The 15,043-nt window shown below is 40.5% G+C and overlaps 1 protein-coding gene across 6 annotated transcripts in view; it reads right to left on the bottom strand.

The window, feature by feature from the left end:
- cacna1g.L (calcium channel, voltage-dependent, T type, alpha 1G subunit L homeolog) overlaps window positions 1-15,043 on the bottom strand; it is a 116,122-nt gene that overhangs the window by 24,638 nt on the left and 76,441 nt on the right. For 5 of the 6 annotated variants that reach the window (XM_041577179.1, XM_041577181.1, XM_041577182.1 and 2 more), the window contains exons 7-17: window positions 14,128-14,220; window positions 12,664-13,441; window positions 11,063-11,415; window positions 10,074-10,225; window positions 8,835-9,020; window positions 8,196-8,310; window positions 7,964-8,119; window positions 7,247-7,315; window positions 2,234-2,312; window positions 1,068-1,252; window positions 531-956 (exon numbers count right to left, since the gene is read on the bottom strand). In XM_041577179.1, coding sequence (XP_041433113.1) covers window positions 531-956; window positions 1,068-1,252; window positions 2,234-2,312; window positions 7,247-7,315; window positions 7,964-8,119; window positions 8,196-8,310; window positions 8,835-9,020; window positions 10,074-10,225; window positions 11,063-11,415; window positions 12,664-13,441; window positions 14,128-14,220 — 2,592 coding nt within the window. The remainder of the gene's footprint in view (window positions 1-530; window positions 957-1,067; window positions 1,253-2,233; window positions 2,313-7,246; window positions 7,316-7,963; window positions 8,120-8,195; window positions 8,311-8,834; window positions 9,021-10,073; window positions 10,226-11,062; window positions 11,416-12,663; window positions 13,442-14,127; window positions 14,221-15,043) is intronic. The other variant, XM_041577183.1, reaches the window with a different exon arrangement.

The raw sequence follows: 15,043 nt of genomic DNA, 5'->3' as shown, positions 1-15,043 counted from the left end.
TGTAAGCACTTTTTTTTTTGGAAGGACCCTCTTTACCTCTTCTAATGGTTAATGGTGGTTTTGTGTGTAAACGCTGCAGAATATGTTAGCATTTTAAAAATATATAATAACAATTAGGAACAGTACCTTCTAGGCAGGTTCATCCCCTGGTCAAAACATTCATGGTATGTTCAAACCAACTAAAATACAGTCAGGAAATAACATTCACCAGTGTGAATGAGTTCTCTTGTGCTAATAACTCTATGTGTCTTCAGATATCAAGTAATAACTAAAGTAGATTTGACTATGAAGATTTTCATGCATCCAGGTCATGGTATATCTAGTATAGTAAGTAATTCTAAGACAAGTGGACTTGCTGCGTAATCATTGAAGATGTTTCACTACTCATCCGAGCAGCTTCTTCAGTTCAACTGACTGATATGGGAAGTCCTCTGCATATAAACTCTTCCACTAATCCAATCACAATGGAAATTCTAACTTCAGAGAGGTGACATCTGAAAGTAGTAGTACAGTAGGTTCAAGATACTTACCATATTTACATCATCATCAATGTTATTGCTATAGTCAACCTTGGAATCTTCTAGATGGAGTTGAGGAAACACAGTGGAAGGTGATGTCTTTCCATTGCAATCTTGGTACTCTCCAGGAAGGCTGTGTCTGCTCTGCATTCCATAAGGATAAGGCACATGCAATGTATCATGCATGTCATACACCTCTCGTTTACCCACAAGGTCCATCCGGTTGAGGGAAGAGCCAGTACGACTGGAGACCTCCTCATCTGACGTGTCACCTTCTGAGCTTTCCTTTCCATCAGCAGACAGTAGGGATTTATGCTCACCACTTTGCTCATGCCGCTTTAGGCTGGAAGCTCGTCCGATGCTGTTCCAACTAGATCTCCGGCTATTCCAACTACAAACTGCACCCCAGGAACTGTGTGGAGAGTTCCTTGAGCTTGACTGATATGAGAAAAGTAGACACACAAAAAAGATCAACACTAGCACTTGGTACTATCAGTAGTACAATACAACAATACCATGATAGACAAGATAAACAAATTCTTGACATACCATAGACTTGATTTCACAAGCATGTGGACCTCCAGAGACATTACTCTCCCTCCGAGATTCACAAGCCATGGGGATATCTCCAAACAGAGCACATTTTGGCACGGGCATGGGTGTGGCTGCTGTGTGGATGATAAGGGGTGGTTGTAACATGCTCTTTCCATCTGGGTACCCATGTAAAGGTGTAACTGTCAAACAAAATGTTCTTCTTAATTCAGTTTCTTTTTAATAAAATATCATCTAATAATAAGCCACTTTCCTTATTTAGATCCATAAAACAGAGATGTTGGTAGCTGAATTGTGAAAATATTGGGGGCGTTTCTCAATCTTTGAAGCCACAACTACATCCCAAATTTGGTCAACTGCAAGAACAGTGTTTCACTAGAGAACAGACTCTCAAACCTTATAGTAAGATCCTCATTAGGTGGGTGCAAAGTAGTAGGGGACATTTCCAAATGGTTACCTGTGGTTTTGGGTTATTTGGAACTATGGGCTATATATATGTAATATTCTGTCTGTATTTGAACCAGGATCTGCAGTATACAATATCTCTGCTCTTTCTGAGCACACAGCTGGGTTCTTGGCAAGATTAATGGGTTTTCAGATAGATGTTGTTTGCTTCAGCTGCACTGAGGTTTCCTATGAGCTTCTCTATATAATCCGTAGCTCACAACCCATTCACTGCCCATAGGTCAAGTCTACCTTAGCTTGGGTGCTCTGTCTACTAAAACCTGATTCCTGTATTTTGGTTCCTACCTTCTGCCCTGTCCCTAAGTATTGATCTCCTGGTTTTGATCTGGGCCTGTTTCCTGTTTTAGAGTGTGCCTCTCTGTTCTATATACAGTCTCTTTCTAATTTAGTCTGCATGACAATGCTTTGCATTCCCATGCTTGCCCCAGTAGGTGTATACCTGGTAGCACCCAGCACCTAGTAGCTGAGGGTCACACCCAAAGTCTAAGGAGGCTGTTATAGGTAGAGGAACATGCATTGTCCCTGTTACTCCGGTGGGTTTTGGGATTACCTTACATATCACTATCCAAGGCAAGAGAGAACCTGGCCAATTGTTAGACTACAAAGGATGTGTTGTCCCCAAAATAAGAAAATCCCGAGAACATCAAACCTTAACTTGACATTACTTTCCTTCATGTTTGGTACCTATGTGTACTTACAAGAAGCATTGGAAAGACTCTTGTGGATTTGACAGTCCTCATGGGCAGATTCAGAACCCGACTGAGAGCCCTCCCCTTGCTGAAAAAAAACAATGACAGTTGAGCAGTCTTTTTCTCTCACTTAAAAAAATTGTACAAATGTATCTCTAAAGGTTTATTTGTAGGAGAGCTGACCAGTAAACCCTCATAACATCATGGAGGAACTGACTTTTCTTTAGCTTACTGCTTGTGTAGCTGCAGATCTTTTGCAAAAACTTTTGCCCAAATTTCAGCAATATCAGCGAATTACAAATGGAGCAACAACCTTGGCATTATTGTAGTCTTTTTTTTTTTACAGATTTTTTACATGATGTTCCCTAGAAACTCAGCCTGGATCTGCTCTTCTGAGGTATGGAAAAAGCATACAGAACCTACTAAAGAATGTATCCCAACCGGAAGTGATAACAATATTCGAGGACAGGTGCATAACTGGGGCAAACATCATTACCAGCAGATTTAAGGTGGGGGTAAAAGACAACAATGGTGTATTCCTTAATCAATAAATCTACATGGCTGGTGCTCTAGTTTTTGTCCCAGTTTTTTTTCTGCGTGATGATATTGATGGATGACTCACAAATATTTGTGCACGTCAATGAAACGTGGAGGGAATTTTCTCACTGAAACTGTTGATAAATTAGGTCACAAAACCATAAAAGATTTGAGTACATTTCTCAAAATAAAAATCATAGCTCAGAAAAATAAACACTGAAAAGGAAAAATGTATGTGAGCTCTTATTAATAGAGCCGACATACTGCGTTGGAAACCATTAAGCCCAGGACACAAGCTAAGATGAAATATCGGTGGATTTCTTCCTAGTAAGCAGTTTATACATAGAAATAATTGTCCCATATGTGCGTTACTAAAATAACATTCCCTCTTACTCTGAAAGTGCCGAGATGTTTCACTCATCGTAAGCCTCCAACTGGCCATGGTTAAATGAATTAGGTGATGGTTTATTGATGCATTAATAAATACGGTCTGCTTGCCTGCCTTTACAATGTATTCTGTAATAACTACCTCAATTCAAATAGGATAAGCCAGGAGAATGGTATGTCGAAGGATAAAATGCTGAGTAGTCATTAATGACTATGATTACATTCCTAAAGGCTTATTCGGGAATATTCATTAAAAATGAATACTGGCTTGGGCATAGGAATGAGTTTTCAACGTAGTACATATCATATATCTATCTACCTGCGTACAACTCACTTGAAACTCCAGAACTGCTCTCTTGTATGCCGCCCCCTAATATGGTATCCCATAATGCCTCACTCAAGGGAATACTTCAAATAATATGTTGCTTTACTTTAGTTAGAGTCATCAATGCACCCTCATGCTCATTGTGCACTATAAGTAACATAGTAACATAGTAAGTTAGGTTGAAAAAAGAAACACATCCATAAAGTTCAACCTTAAATCTGTATATAACCTGCCTAACTGCTATTTGATCCAGAGGAAGGCAAAAAACTAAATTTGAAGCATCTCCAATTTGCCTCAGAGGGGAAAGAAAGTTCCTTCATGATTCTAAGATGGCAATCGGACCAGTCCCTTGATCAACTTGTACTATGAGCTATCTTCCATAACCCTGTATTCCCTCACTTGCTAAAAAGCCATCCAATCCCTTCTTAAAGGGCATGTAAAGGAAAAAAATCATATCTAATTTTTACTTTCTTTGATGAAAAAGAAACCTATCTCCAATATACTTTATTTAAAAGACGTGTACCATTTTTATAAGAAACCTGACTGTATGCTGTGAAATTCTCCCTTCATTTACTGCTGTGGATAGGAATTATCAGACGGTCCCTAACTGCTCTGCAGGGAAACAATCATACTTATGAACAGCACGGGGAGCCCCCGCCTTACTTCCTAGCAGGGGCGATCCTGGCCCCTCCGCTGCCTGAGGCAGCAGCAGTTGCTGCTGCCCCACCTCCCCCGGAAATTCGCTCTTAAAGTACCAGGAGCAGCATTTTTGCTGCCCCTGGTACCTAGTGGGGTGCTGCCGCCTGAGGCGACAGCCTCAACTCGCCTCATTGGCGAAGCACCCCTGCTTCCTAGCCATGCAGAACTCAAGCAGTTTTGTTTGTTTCCCTGTAGAGCAGTTGGCGACTGTGTAGAGATTTGTGTTGGATTTTATTTTTGCCTTTACATCCCCTTTACTGTTTCCAACTCCAGCTGCAGGGACAAAGATCATGGAGCCAGATTTAAACAAATAAACTGGGATTATATTTGGAGGATTATTTTGCCACAGCCACTGGTTCTGCAGAGTTGGAGAAAGTTTGTATTAAACATTACAAAAACTATAAAATCCACATTAGATTTCATGACAACACAGGACCCAGTGCATTCTGCTTATTCTAATTATAAATCAGACTTGCTGTATCGGCTTCTGGCAGATATTATTTGACTTGTGTTGTTTTGATAATTTATGATGATGCCTAAGCAGCCCAGACCACACTGAGCATGTGCACAGTCTTGGTCTTGCAAAGATGTTTAACAGTTAATGGTGACCCCCTGTGGCCAACTTTGAAAGCATAAATCATTTGTTTTATTAGGCTTGTGGTGCTGTAAGTTCATGTTTATGTTTAATATACAAAAAACAGCATTTCTAGCCTCGTTCTATTTTAGACTTTACTTCATCTTTAAAGCTAGCTAATGTATCAGCCTGTACAACTGATTCAGGGAGAGAATTCCAAATCTTCAGCTCTCACTGTAGAAAAAAACCCTTCCAAACATTTAGATTGAACCTCCTTTCTTTTAATTGGAATGGGTATCCATCCTAAGACACCGACCATTCTTTCTATATCCCAAACACGTCTACCTAACAAAAATACCTAGATCACGCTGCTTCAGAACTTTCCAAAACCTCCTTCATACCTCTTTGTACACTACACAATCCATATACCTCCTCAGCACACTGTACCACCATAATAGCTCCAAAGAAGTTACATCAATACAAATCTCCTAAACACTTCAAAGTTAAAACCAACACACCTCCAAAATACTGCACAATGCATCTCACTTGACTCATAGTCCCGCATATATCAACACCCTATAAGTTCCCCCAACCATATCCAACCAACCCATATCACACGTCAGATCTTTATTAGGCCTACCTAACATGTAACATTGTGACACCATTCCAACTTTTCATTTAACCCGTATAACGTTCACCATGTTCCAACCATTGCACCACCCTAAATTTGTTCTGGTCTCCTTTGATTGTCAAGATCTGCACTTCCATTAATCTGAACTTCCATAAAACAAAGAGTTTCATAAGATTGTTTGGAAGTTTTTGTTTTATCATTTGCTTTTTTTTTTGTAAATCCGAAATAAGAGTAGCCAGTCAGTTTTTGTGTGGTTTTTGTCAGGTGTCTGCTTAATTATTTCCATACAAGATTTTGGTTTTAGTTGCAGAAGGAATAATGGATTATTCTCAGTTGGCACCAATACAAATCTACTGTTAGTAAATACAGGCAAAAGAAAAATAAGCTTTTGTTCAGTTTAGAGCAGTGATCCCCTACCAGTGGCTCATGAGCAATATGTTGCTCACCAACCTCTTGCATGTTGCTCCCAGTGGCCTCAAAGCAGGTGCTAATTTTTGAATTACTGGCTTGGAGGCCACGTATACTGCCCAATAGGGCCTCCTGTAGGTTGACATTGGGGCTACCAAATGGCCAATCATAGCTCTTATTTTGCACTGCCCAGGGACATTTCCCATGCTTGTGTTGTTCCCCAACTATTTTTACATCCAAGTTTAGAGTAATAACAATTGATGCCAAAAGAGTTCTATACAATTCTCTAAATAGAGAAGTGTCTCTGTTCTTCTTGCTATGAGCATAGGTCAGTTATATATTTAATATGACCAAAGTGTGAAATTGGTGTGGTATACAATAACAAATCAATCAGAATTGATATGTATTTCTTGTACTACTGTGCAGTACACTACTCCTTCTTTTGGCTGTAGGATTAGTGGTTCCCACTGGAGAACAAGATGATGGAACCATACAGCAGACCTTGTGACCATCTGGGACCACTTATCTTCTTGCAGAAGTTGAGCTACTCCCTCTCTTTTTTATTAGGTGATTATTATATTACAGGGCTGGGATAAGAAAATTTATGGCAATAGTAGATGGTGGGAGCCAATGTTCCTCACACGGTATACTTCCTGCTCATAGGTTGCAGTTTGGAATTTTAAGGCAGGAAGTGATGTGGCCAGATAAAATGGTGGGCCTCAGATATCTGAAAAACCACACATTTCTATTGTGTATATTTATAGCTACTATGACAGGATAGGCAGTTATATACTTTTTTTAAAGTATAAAAGTAAAGATTTTTTTCTTTTTGCATAAGCTACTGCCATGGTGAATACACAATGGCATCTGGCTCCTGCTGAGCTAAATTTATAGCTTGACATATAAAAACCAAGCCATGTAATTCTTCAAAAAGTAGATGTGAGCGTCTGTGTTGCTACAGGATCCTGGGGGAAATGGTGATTTTCTGTTGTGCTGAAGGTTGGTGGGGGTTCGTAACAAACCTGCAGTTCTGACCTTTACAGTTCCAAAATTTTGCCATTTATTATGTTTACAGGAGTAAAAAGCAATCACCCGAGCTGCGACAGGAAAGCTTTTGTATGTTCTTCCGGCCAACCAATGATCTCCACAAAGATAAAATGCAGAGAATGGGAGAAATGTCACGGGGAGGAGTCTAGGGACTTTACTGGGGCACTGCCTCATCTCAACCTTTTATAGAATTGGGAACAAGTTATGCTAATATGAAGTTGGACATTCCACATTGTGGAATGAGTATATTAGACATGGGATACCTACTCAGTCTTATTTACCTGGGTCAACCAACTAGTTCTCATTGCAAAACAAAACTTTTGGAACACCAGATAATATTTCTTTTGTGTTTATCCAAAGTGATGGAGGATGTATCAGTGAATTAATATTGCCCATACAGTTGTACATGCTTACCCCTATGGACTCCACTGGAAGTTGTATACAGCTTAAATGTGCACTCATGTCTTCTCTTTTAGGTACCTCCTGCAGAAAAAAACATGGAGTCACTTTGGTGATACAGCCACACAACAAAAATGTTTGTTTATATAGGAAATAATATATTGAAGGTAATGAGGGGGTTCTGTGACCATATAAAGGCACAAGGCTGCAGGCTGAGTTATAAAGGGAACTATGAGTATTACTAATGTATTATAAGGGATAATGTACCCCCTACTGTAAATTATAAGGATATTAGAAGTCACTGAGGGATTCTGTGACCACTAAAGGCACAAGGCTGCAGGTTCAGTTAGACAGGGAACTCCGACTAAGCAATAATGTAACCCTACTGTAAATTGTAAGGATATTAGAAGTCACTGAGGAGGTTTGTGACAATTCTAAGGCACATAGCTACAGGCTTATACATGTAAGAGAGCGTTGTGTATTAAAGAAAAAAAAATATTAGTAATATTACAGGGATTGTAGCAAGTGGATGAAGGATGGGTTCAGCAACAGTTTAGCCACTAGCTTCTTTTCTGTCTTTTCCTGTCTCTATTTAAAATTCTCCTCTTCTTCTCTCTTCCATACCCTCCCCTGGCAATTCTAATTGACTGACAAGCACAGAAAAAGGCTTGTCCTGACTGAATTACCACCAGGAAAAGGCAAGTATCACTCCCCATATGTTAGAGTTCATACCTCAGTCTGAAATCCCTCTACAAGGATGGCCACCAACAGGTTGAACAGGACGTAATTTCCAAACGTCATCAGCGCAATAAAGTAGAGGGCAGCCCAAGAAGACGTTGAAGCCATGCCGTTGTACAGAACCTTGTTCCAGTCTTCCTGGGTTAGGATCTATGTTAGGCCAGAGAATTAGAGAGGGGAACTCTGCCATGGAATCCAGTCAATTACTCAAGAGAGTGCACAATACCTGGAACACAGTGACTGTAGCCCACAGAAGGGAATCAAAATTCTTCCTGTCGGGTAGAGTGTCACCATCTTTCTCGGAGGCAAATTTACAGCCGAACAGATGCATCCCTAGGATACTAAAAAACAATATGACTTTGAGTGTAAAGTGATAGCACAAAGCAAGAGTGTTAGCATATCAAGTGCAATGGAAAAGACAACAGATTCATGGAAGCAGGTGATCTAGGGAATAGACTGTGACTGCTCTTCTTCAACCACTCTTTCTTATCTCACCCACTTGTTACTTCATCATATTTGAACAATGTGACAATTCCCTTTTTAGTTCAGTACTTAGTAGGTTAGTTTTTTCCAAAGAAACCCAAAGTTGTCATGCTCTTTACTTGTGTCACAGTGGTCACTAGACAGAGCTTTTGATAATTCAGAGGTTGCACTGCTTTCCCCCACCATGACATCCAATAGAAATCAGAGCTGAAATCATGAACATGGTGATATTTTCAATAGGTGAGACACAATCACACACAAATGTAATTTTAACACTAAGAACAAGAAGTGACACAGTCCTTACGAAAATGGTCGCTGTAACACTTCCGTGCAACTCCGGTCTAGCAGAACTGACTTTATGCTTCCTATCCTGTGAACTTACCTGAATATGAAGATGAACAGCATCAGCAACATGCAGAAAGTGGCCACATTGTCCATGGTTTTCATTAGGACCACAAGCTGGCGCTGCAGAGCGGGCATAAACCGTACCAGTTTAAGAACCCTCATTAGCCGGAACGTTCTCAGAACAGACAGACCTCCTCCCTGTTGGCCAATGATCTCCCAGACACTGCATGAAATACAATGAGTCACCTCAATTAGCAACAACTTTGCTGTGGCATGGACCTTATTGTGCGTGAGACACAACCAGAAGACCGGAGAACAAGAAAACATTACTACAATGGCTGCATAGGAACCAATAATGTACCACTCATGTCTCTTTCCAGGATGGAAGATGGCCACCCAGTTAATCAAGGTATCTGTAGCCAGGGGCCTCTGAGAGAACTAACCAAAAGGGGACAACACTGATGGTAATCTGATCGGAAGCCCAGGATAAAATTGCCAAGAACTAGCATCACATGGCTTCATATGACTGCAGGCCTAAACATGTAGGAGTCCCCAGAATTGCCAGTAAGTTATGAGCAGTGGGCCTAGGTGCGCTCCACCTCCAAAGCTTACCCAATGTGACCAATAATTTTAAGGACATTTTAGGGTGCAAAAAGTCTTATGCGTTTCCTGCCTCTCTGGGGCATATAGTCGCAGGCTCCAGAGAGGCACGAAATGCGTAAGGCTTTATAGACAGAAGTAATATTTGTACAATAAATATTTTTAAGCAGCAACTTTTTTGACTGTGATCTGGTTCGTCTGACAAAGGGGCGTGCCCCCTAAATGTTATTTTGCAATTAACACAGAGGGTTTTGTCCCTCTTGCATGAAGTCCTGAGTGCCGGCAATCTTTCTTCTTGCTGGTTTTGTGCCAAACCATTTTATCTAACAGTGAACTATGGATTTCTCCTCTCACTGAAGGTATGGGGCATGTGCACCTGGACCCAACAGTCCATGTGGTCTACTGTAATTTTCCAGAATGAGTTGTACATATCCCCTTATTGCACATCATGTTAGAGCCGCTAAACATTAGGAATAAACCATTATCAGTGAGTACCCATGCAACCTTATATGTTCTAGGCTCCCCAGAAGGTTGGCAATAAGAACCAATTAGATCTTCAGGCTTTATTAATTTAAATTTAAAAACTTGCAGAAGACTGATCAAAATAAACAGATGATCCATAATTCGGTCTGGTAAATAACAGGGTTGGGCGGAAATGGCTGCAGTCAGATATTACCTGATAACCACAATAATCCCATCGAAGATGTTATATGGGTTCTTGATATATCCAAATGGGCCGTATACCAAGAGTTTTAAGAGCATTTCGAGAGCGAACAGACTGGTGAAGACGATATTGCTGATCTCCAGAGCGTTGGTCAGTTCTTCTGGCTGTAGAGCAAGAGTTTATAAGTCAACACCAGGAATGTAGATAAATACACAGCAGTGCTACATTGCACCAATATTCACCACTGTGGCCATTACATCTGAAAAACAGATTTACTCATGTGCCCTAAGCCTATGTGAGACACTAAGCATTAATGGCATAGCACAAATCCATGTGCAACTTCTGCAAACAACCTTTTTATTCTTCTCTACAGCTTTCTGTTAGAGTAAGTATGATAAATTACCAAGGGAGCAGATGCTGCTCTGTGGGATTTTCATAAATAAAAACTTTGAATATTTCACTGTTGCGCAGATGTCACAATATTAGAATAACAGAAGCAACCGCCGATTGCGCCGCATGTGTTTACTTTGTCTGTGCCCTAAATACTGGAGGAAGGGGGGGGGAAGAGAGTTGCATTTTGTTTCAGCATCTGGATACCTGTTTCTTTTCCCTATAATGATGATGACTGGTGTTGTAGGACTCCCAAAGGCAGCCAGGATAACAAGCACTCCTCATTGGGTTAAAGATCTAGCACTACCTTTCTCTGTAAACTTGTAAACTAGGCAAGATTAGGATAACAAGTTTCAGGGTGATCCAGCATGAATAAGATGTGGGTTCATCCTATGCAACTGAAAGGAAAGTACCTTTAAGCAGAAGAAACAGGAAACTAACCCTATGTGCTCTCAGTAAACTGATGCCTAATTCGAGTCACGGTGACTCATTCTGATACTATACACTGTTCAGGCTCTCCATTTTATATCTTTCTTGATTCAAAACCATTTTTGGGTGGGGATTACTCATGAATATGTCATGAACCTAGTGTATAAAGTAATAAGATGTACCTGCTCATGATACTCAATCCCCATGCTGAGAGTGTTTATAAGGATGGCAATCATTATCCCTCGTCCAAAGTACTTGCTGTCGACAATCTTCCTGAAGGTTTCACAAACCATCTTCCAGAATTGCTGCACCTTGCTTAGGATTTGGGATCTGCCCTTTCCTCTTTTAGCTTCCGTTTGTTGCTCACTGCCCTGAGCGTCTTGAGTGAATTCATAGCATCCATCACTATCAGACTCGGGGCCCTCTGTATCCCGGAGCTCTGTCTCTCTGCAGTGGGAACATTTCTCTCCATCGCAAGATCCAGACTCTAAATTCGGAGCCTGCCGTGAGATCTTACAGGCTATCTTGTTGATACCTAAGGACAAGGAGGAAGATGTACAGTAAATATCCTAATGCATTGCTTTGGTCACAAACCCTCACCAGCAAATGACAGCCTCTACCACATATTACCATATATGACAAATATAACAGGAAAGTAATTAACATTCTGTAAAGTTGAACAGTATGTCACATCCAATGTAATGGCCACAGAGAACCTTAAACTCCAAACAACCAAATGTTCTATGTGCACAGAAATGCTGAAGTTCACATGAACCCTGCACTACATGCACCAGATTATGTCCAACCCACTGTGCACCAACAGGGATCAACATAAACCAAGTACTCCACGCACTAGTTAATATTCAATATTTTCAACAGCAAGAACTCAACACTCCATGTGCCACTCAATATCAAACACAACATTCATCAGCACTGCATAGTATCAAAAATCCCATGCACCAGTAAGAACCCAACATCACATGCACCAGTAATAAGCCAACAAGACCTGCATGAGCTAATATTCCAAACTCCATGCACTACAAAGAACTTAACTTTCAACACACAGATGAGAAGGCAACACTCCATGCTACCACAAAACCCCATCCCTCTATGCACCACAAATAGTCCAAGCCTACATATACCACAGAGATCCCAATCCACTTGTTTATTGCACCTATAATAGCACCTATAATAACCCAGCTAACTAGCCTTGCACTAACGAGAACCCAAGACTTTATGGACCCCTGGGAAACCAATGGTTCCTACACAAAAAACTGACATTTTTATATGTACTAGTTGAAACCCATAGGCCTCTGCTCCATGAAAACACCATTGCGTATGCCCAGACTCATACCCAAATGGGAAAAAAAGTTCATACACATTACGAAACCAACATTCAATGGAACAGTAAGATGACAAAGTCTTCTACAATGTCAATACAAACCCAACAATCAATGCACCAGTTACAACCCAATGCTCCATGTAGCATACGAGCATAACATTCAATGTACTATCTAGAACCCTATGTTAGAACCCCATGCCCCATTATCCAGCTCAACTTTCCATTCACCATTGAACAATACAACATTAAAATGCAATATTTTATGTACCAATGGAAATCTAACAATTCATGTACCAGTAAGAACCAAATACCCCATGCTTTAAACATTTCAAGTGCCAGTAACAACCCAATAGTCTATGCATCAATGAAAATAAGTTCATTGGCGAGAACCCAACACTCCCTACAGTACCTCTCTTGTTCTCTCTTGTGTTTTAAAGTTACCTGTACTCTGGGTCTCTAGCAATCTGTTCATTGATTTAAAAACTGGCATGGGGTGAATGTTGCCATCACTGACGATTTCTTGTGGTTCCTCTGGTTCTGCATCTACTTGTATATCAGGTGACACACTTGGATGCAAAGTAGGGTAGTTTTTGTTTCCAGTTATACTTCTAGGGAGCACCTCTGGATCTGCAGAGGCAGAACCAGGGTGGGCAAAAGTCTGTACACAATGCACTGGTTCCAGGTGACAGTCAGCATGGTAAATGCTATGGATAGACTGTGTGTTGGTGGCAGAAGCAATGGGGGATCCTGCAAATGGCACAATCAACCTTGCTGTATTGTTAGGAGAACTGGTCTCCACTTCGCTAATCTCAGGGCTTGCCTGTGGTGCACGGAGGCTCCCGTTTCCAAGGTGATAATGGTGATGATGATGGTGGTGATGGTGGATTAAATGATGCACAGAAGATCTCCTCCTCCTGTGCTTGCGATTCAGCTTCTCTGTGCTGTTCTTCACCACAGGCCTAGCCGACAGTCCTGCTTTGAAGGCAGCTGTTCGATAGAACTGCACAAGCCTCTTGCTAGCCTTGCGAGTTATGTACACTAAGTATTTGAGGAGCTCGTCGTAGCAGCTGCCTGGCTCTGAGAAGCTGGCCAAAGTGCTAGCATTGGAGAGGAAGCGAATTCGCTGCTCCTTCATCAGCTGGCTCTCCCGCTGCTTAGTCTCCGAAAACTGGGTTGCAATGACCACAAGACACAGGTTGATCATGAAAAATGATCCTATCTAAAGGAGAGAGAAATCAACGGCAGGGTTAGGGTTTCTGAACTTACATTTTTGAGATTTATCAAACAAAAGAAAAAAATCCTGAGTTTTTAAAAATAGTTTTAGATTTTCCAGACATGTTGAAAACGAATGCAGATTTAGCGTGATTGAGATTTTTGTGTGTGATTCAAGGATTAGCAAATTAACAATTCAGGCCTTTATGTAAATTGATTCTGGTCTCAAAAAATTGACTTTTTGACTACCACTTTAGACAACTGAATGCAATCATTTTTTTTTCCGGTCACAATTTTTGAGATTTTACTTAATTTTGAGAATGAAAACTAGGGGTTGGATTGAGTTTGTGATTGTGAGTCTTTTGTGGGGGAGTTGACCCAATACATCTTCTTTTTTTTAAGCTTCTTGCAGATCAAACAGGAACTGAGCCGGAACAATTTGAGCTAAAATTTTAATTATTTTTTTTTCGGTTTTTTGTTAAAACTTTGACTGGAGCCCTACATTAGAGGGCTCATTCATATCCCCTGGGGATATAAGTACAGGAGCGCTAAAGGGGCACAAAAGTGTGCCCCTTAGTGCCTATTTTCTCATAACTAGCGTCCCTGAGCTAGCTGCTCCCCCACCTGCCTCATTTATGTACAACTGCCAATTGGGCTTACAGTGTGTGTATATCTTTTTCCTAGGCCACTTACTATAATTAGAAGAATAAAATAGATGAAGTTGTAGAAGGAGTGGGCATCCATGACAAAATACATGATGTCCACCCAGCCCTCCAGAGTGATCACCTGAAAAATAAAAAGAGAAACAATCAGAATCCTCAATACAACCAACTCAATGTGCAATGATTATTTTACTCTGCAGGTTCATGGCATGACCAGTAGGGGGTACTAAAATACAGCCTAATATCAATGGAGGCATTTGGAGTTAAATGACTAATAGGAAGTTATATAATAAAGGAAGAGCTCACCTCTCAGGCAATACAAAATTTTCAGTGCCATTAAAATGCTGCATTATGGGTAAAAAACATGGCAATTTGGGACTAATATTGCACTTTCACACTGCACTTGTGTATGTAAATGGCCGACTTACTCAGTGCCATTCAAAGCCACATTTAGTACTAACAGGGCCTGGAACTTTAGTAAGTATCCACTTCTTTATACAGAGGAGACAAATCAATCCTGTAACCCAGGGATCTGGAACCTTGGCTCTCCAGCTGTTAAGGAACTACAAGTCCCACAATGCAATGAAGGAGCCTTTTGAAGGAGTCTAAAGGCAAATGCATTGTGGGTAACCCTTCAGCTGTAGTTTAAAGGAAAACAACACCCTCAAACAATGTTGGTCTCTATAAAAAGATATCGCATAAAACAGTTCATATGTAAAATCCTAGAATCAATATAAACCATTTTCATAAAAATATAATTTTTAGTAGTATGTGCCATTGCTCCTAAATAGAAAACTACAATTTTAATTGACCTTTTAATAAAACAGGTGACTCTCTCCCAAAGCTTTTTAATAGATGGACTCGACAAAATATAGTGAAAGTTTGAAAATTCTGCTCTTTACACTTAGGACAAAGTGGGGATCATAGGATTAACGGTGCACACAAAC

Source organism: Xenopus laevis, chromosome 9_10L, assembly GCF_017654675.1.
Source record: "Xenopus laevis strain J_2021 chromosome 9_10L, Xenopus_laevis_v10.1, whole genome shotgun sequence".
Classification (NCBI taxonomy): Eukaryota; Metazoa; Chordata; class Amphibia; order Anura; family Pipidae; genus Xenopus; species Xenopus laevis.
This window is presented reverse-complemented; position numbering and strand designations above follow the sequence as displayed.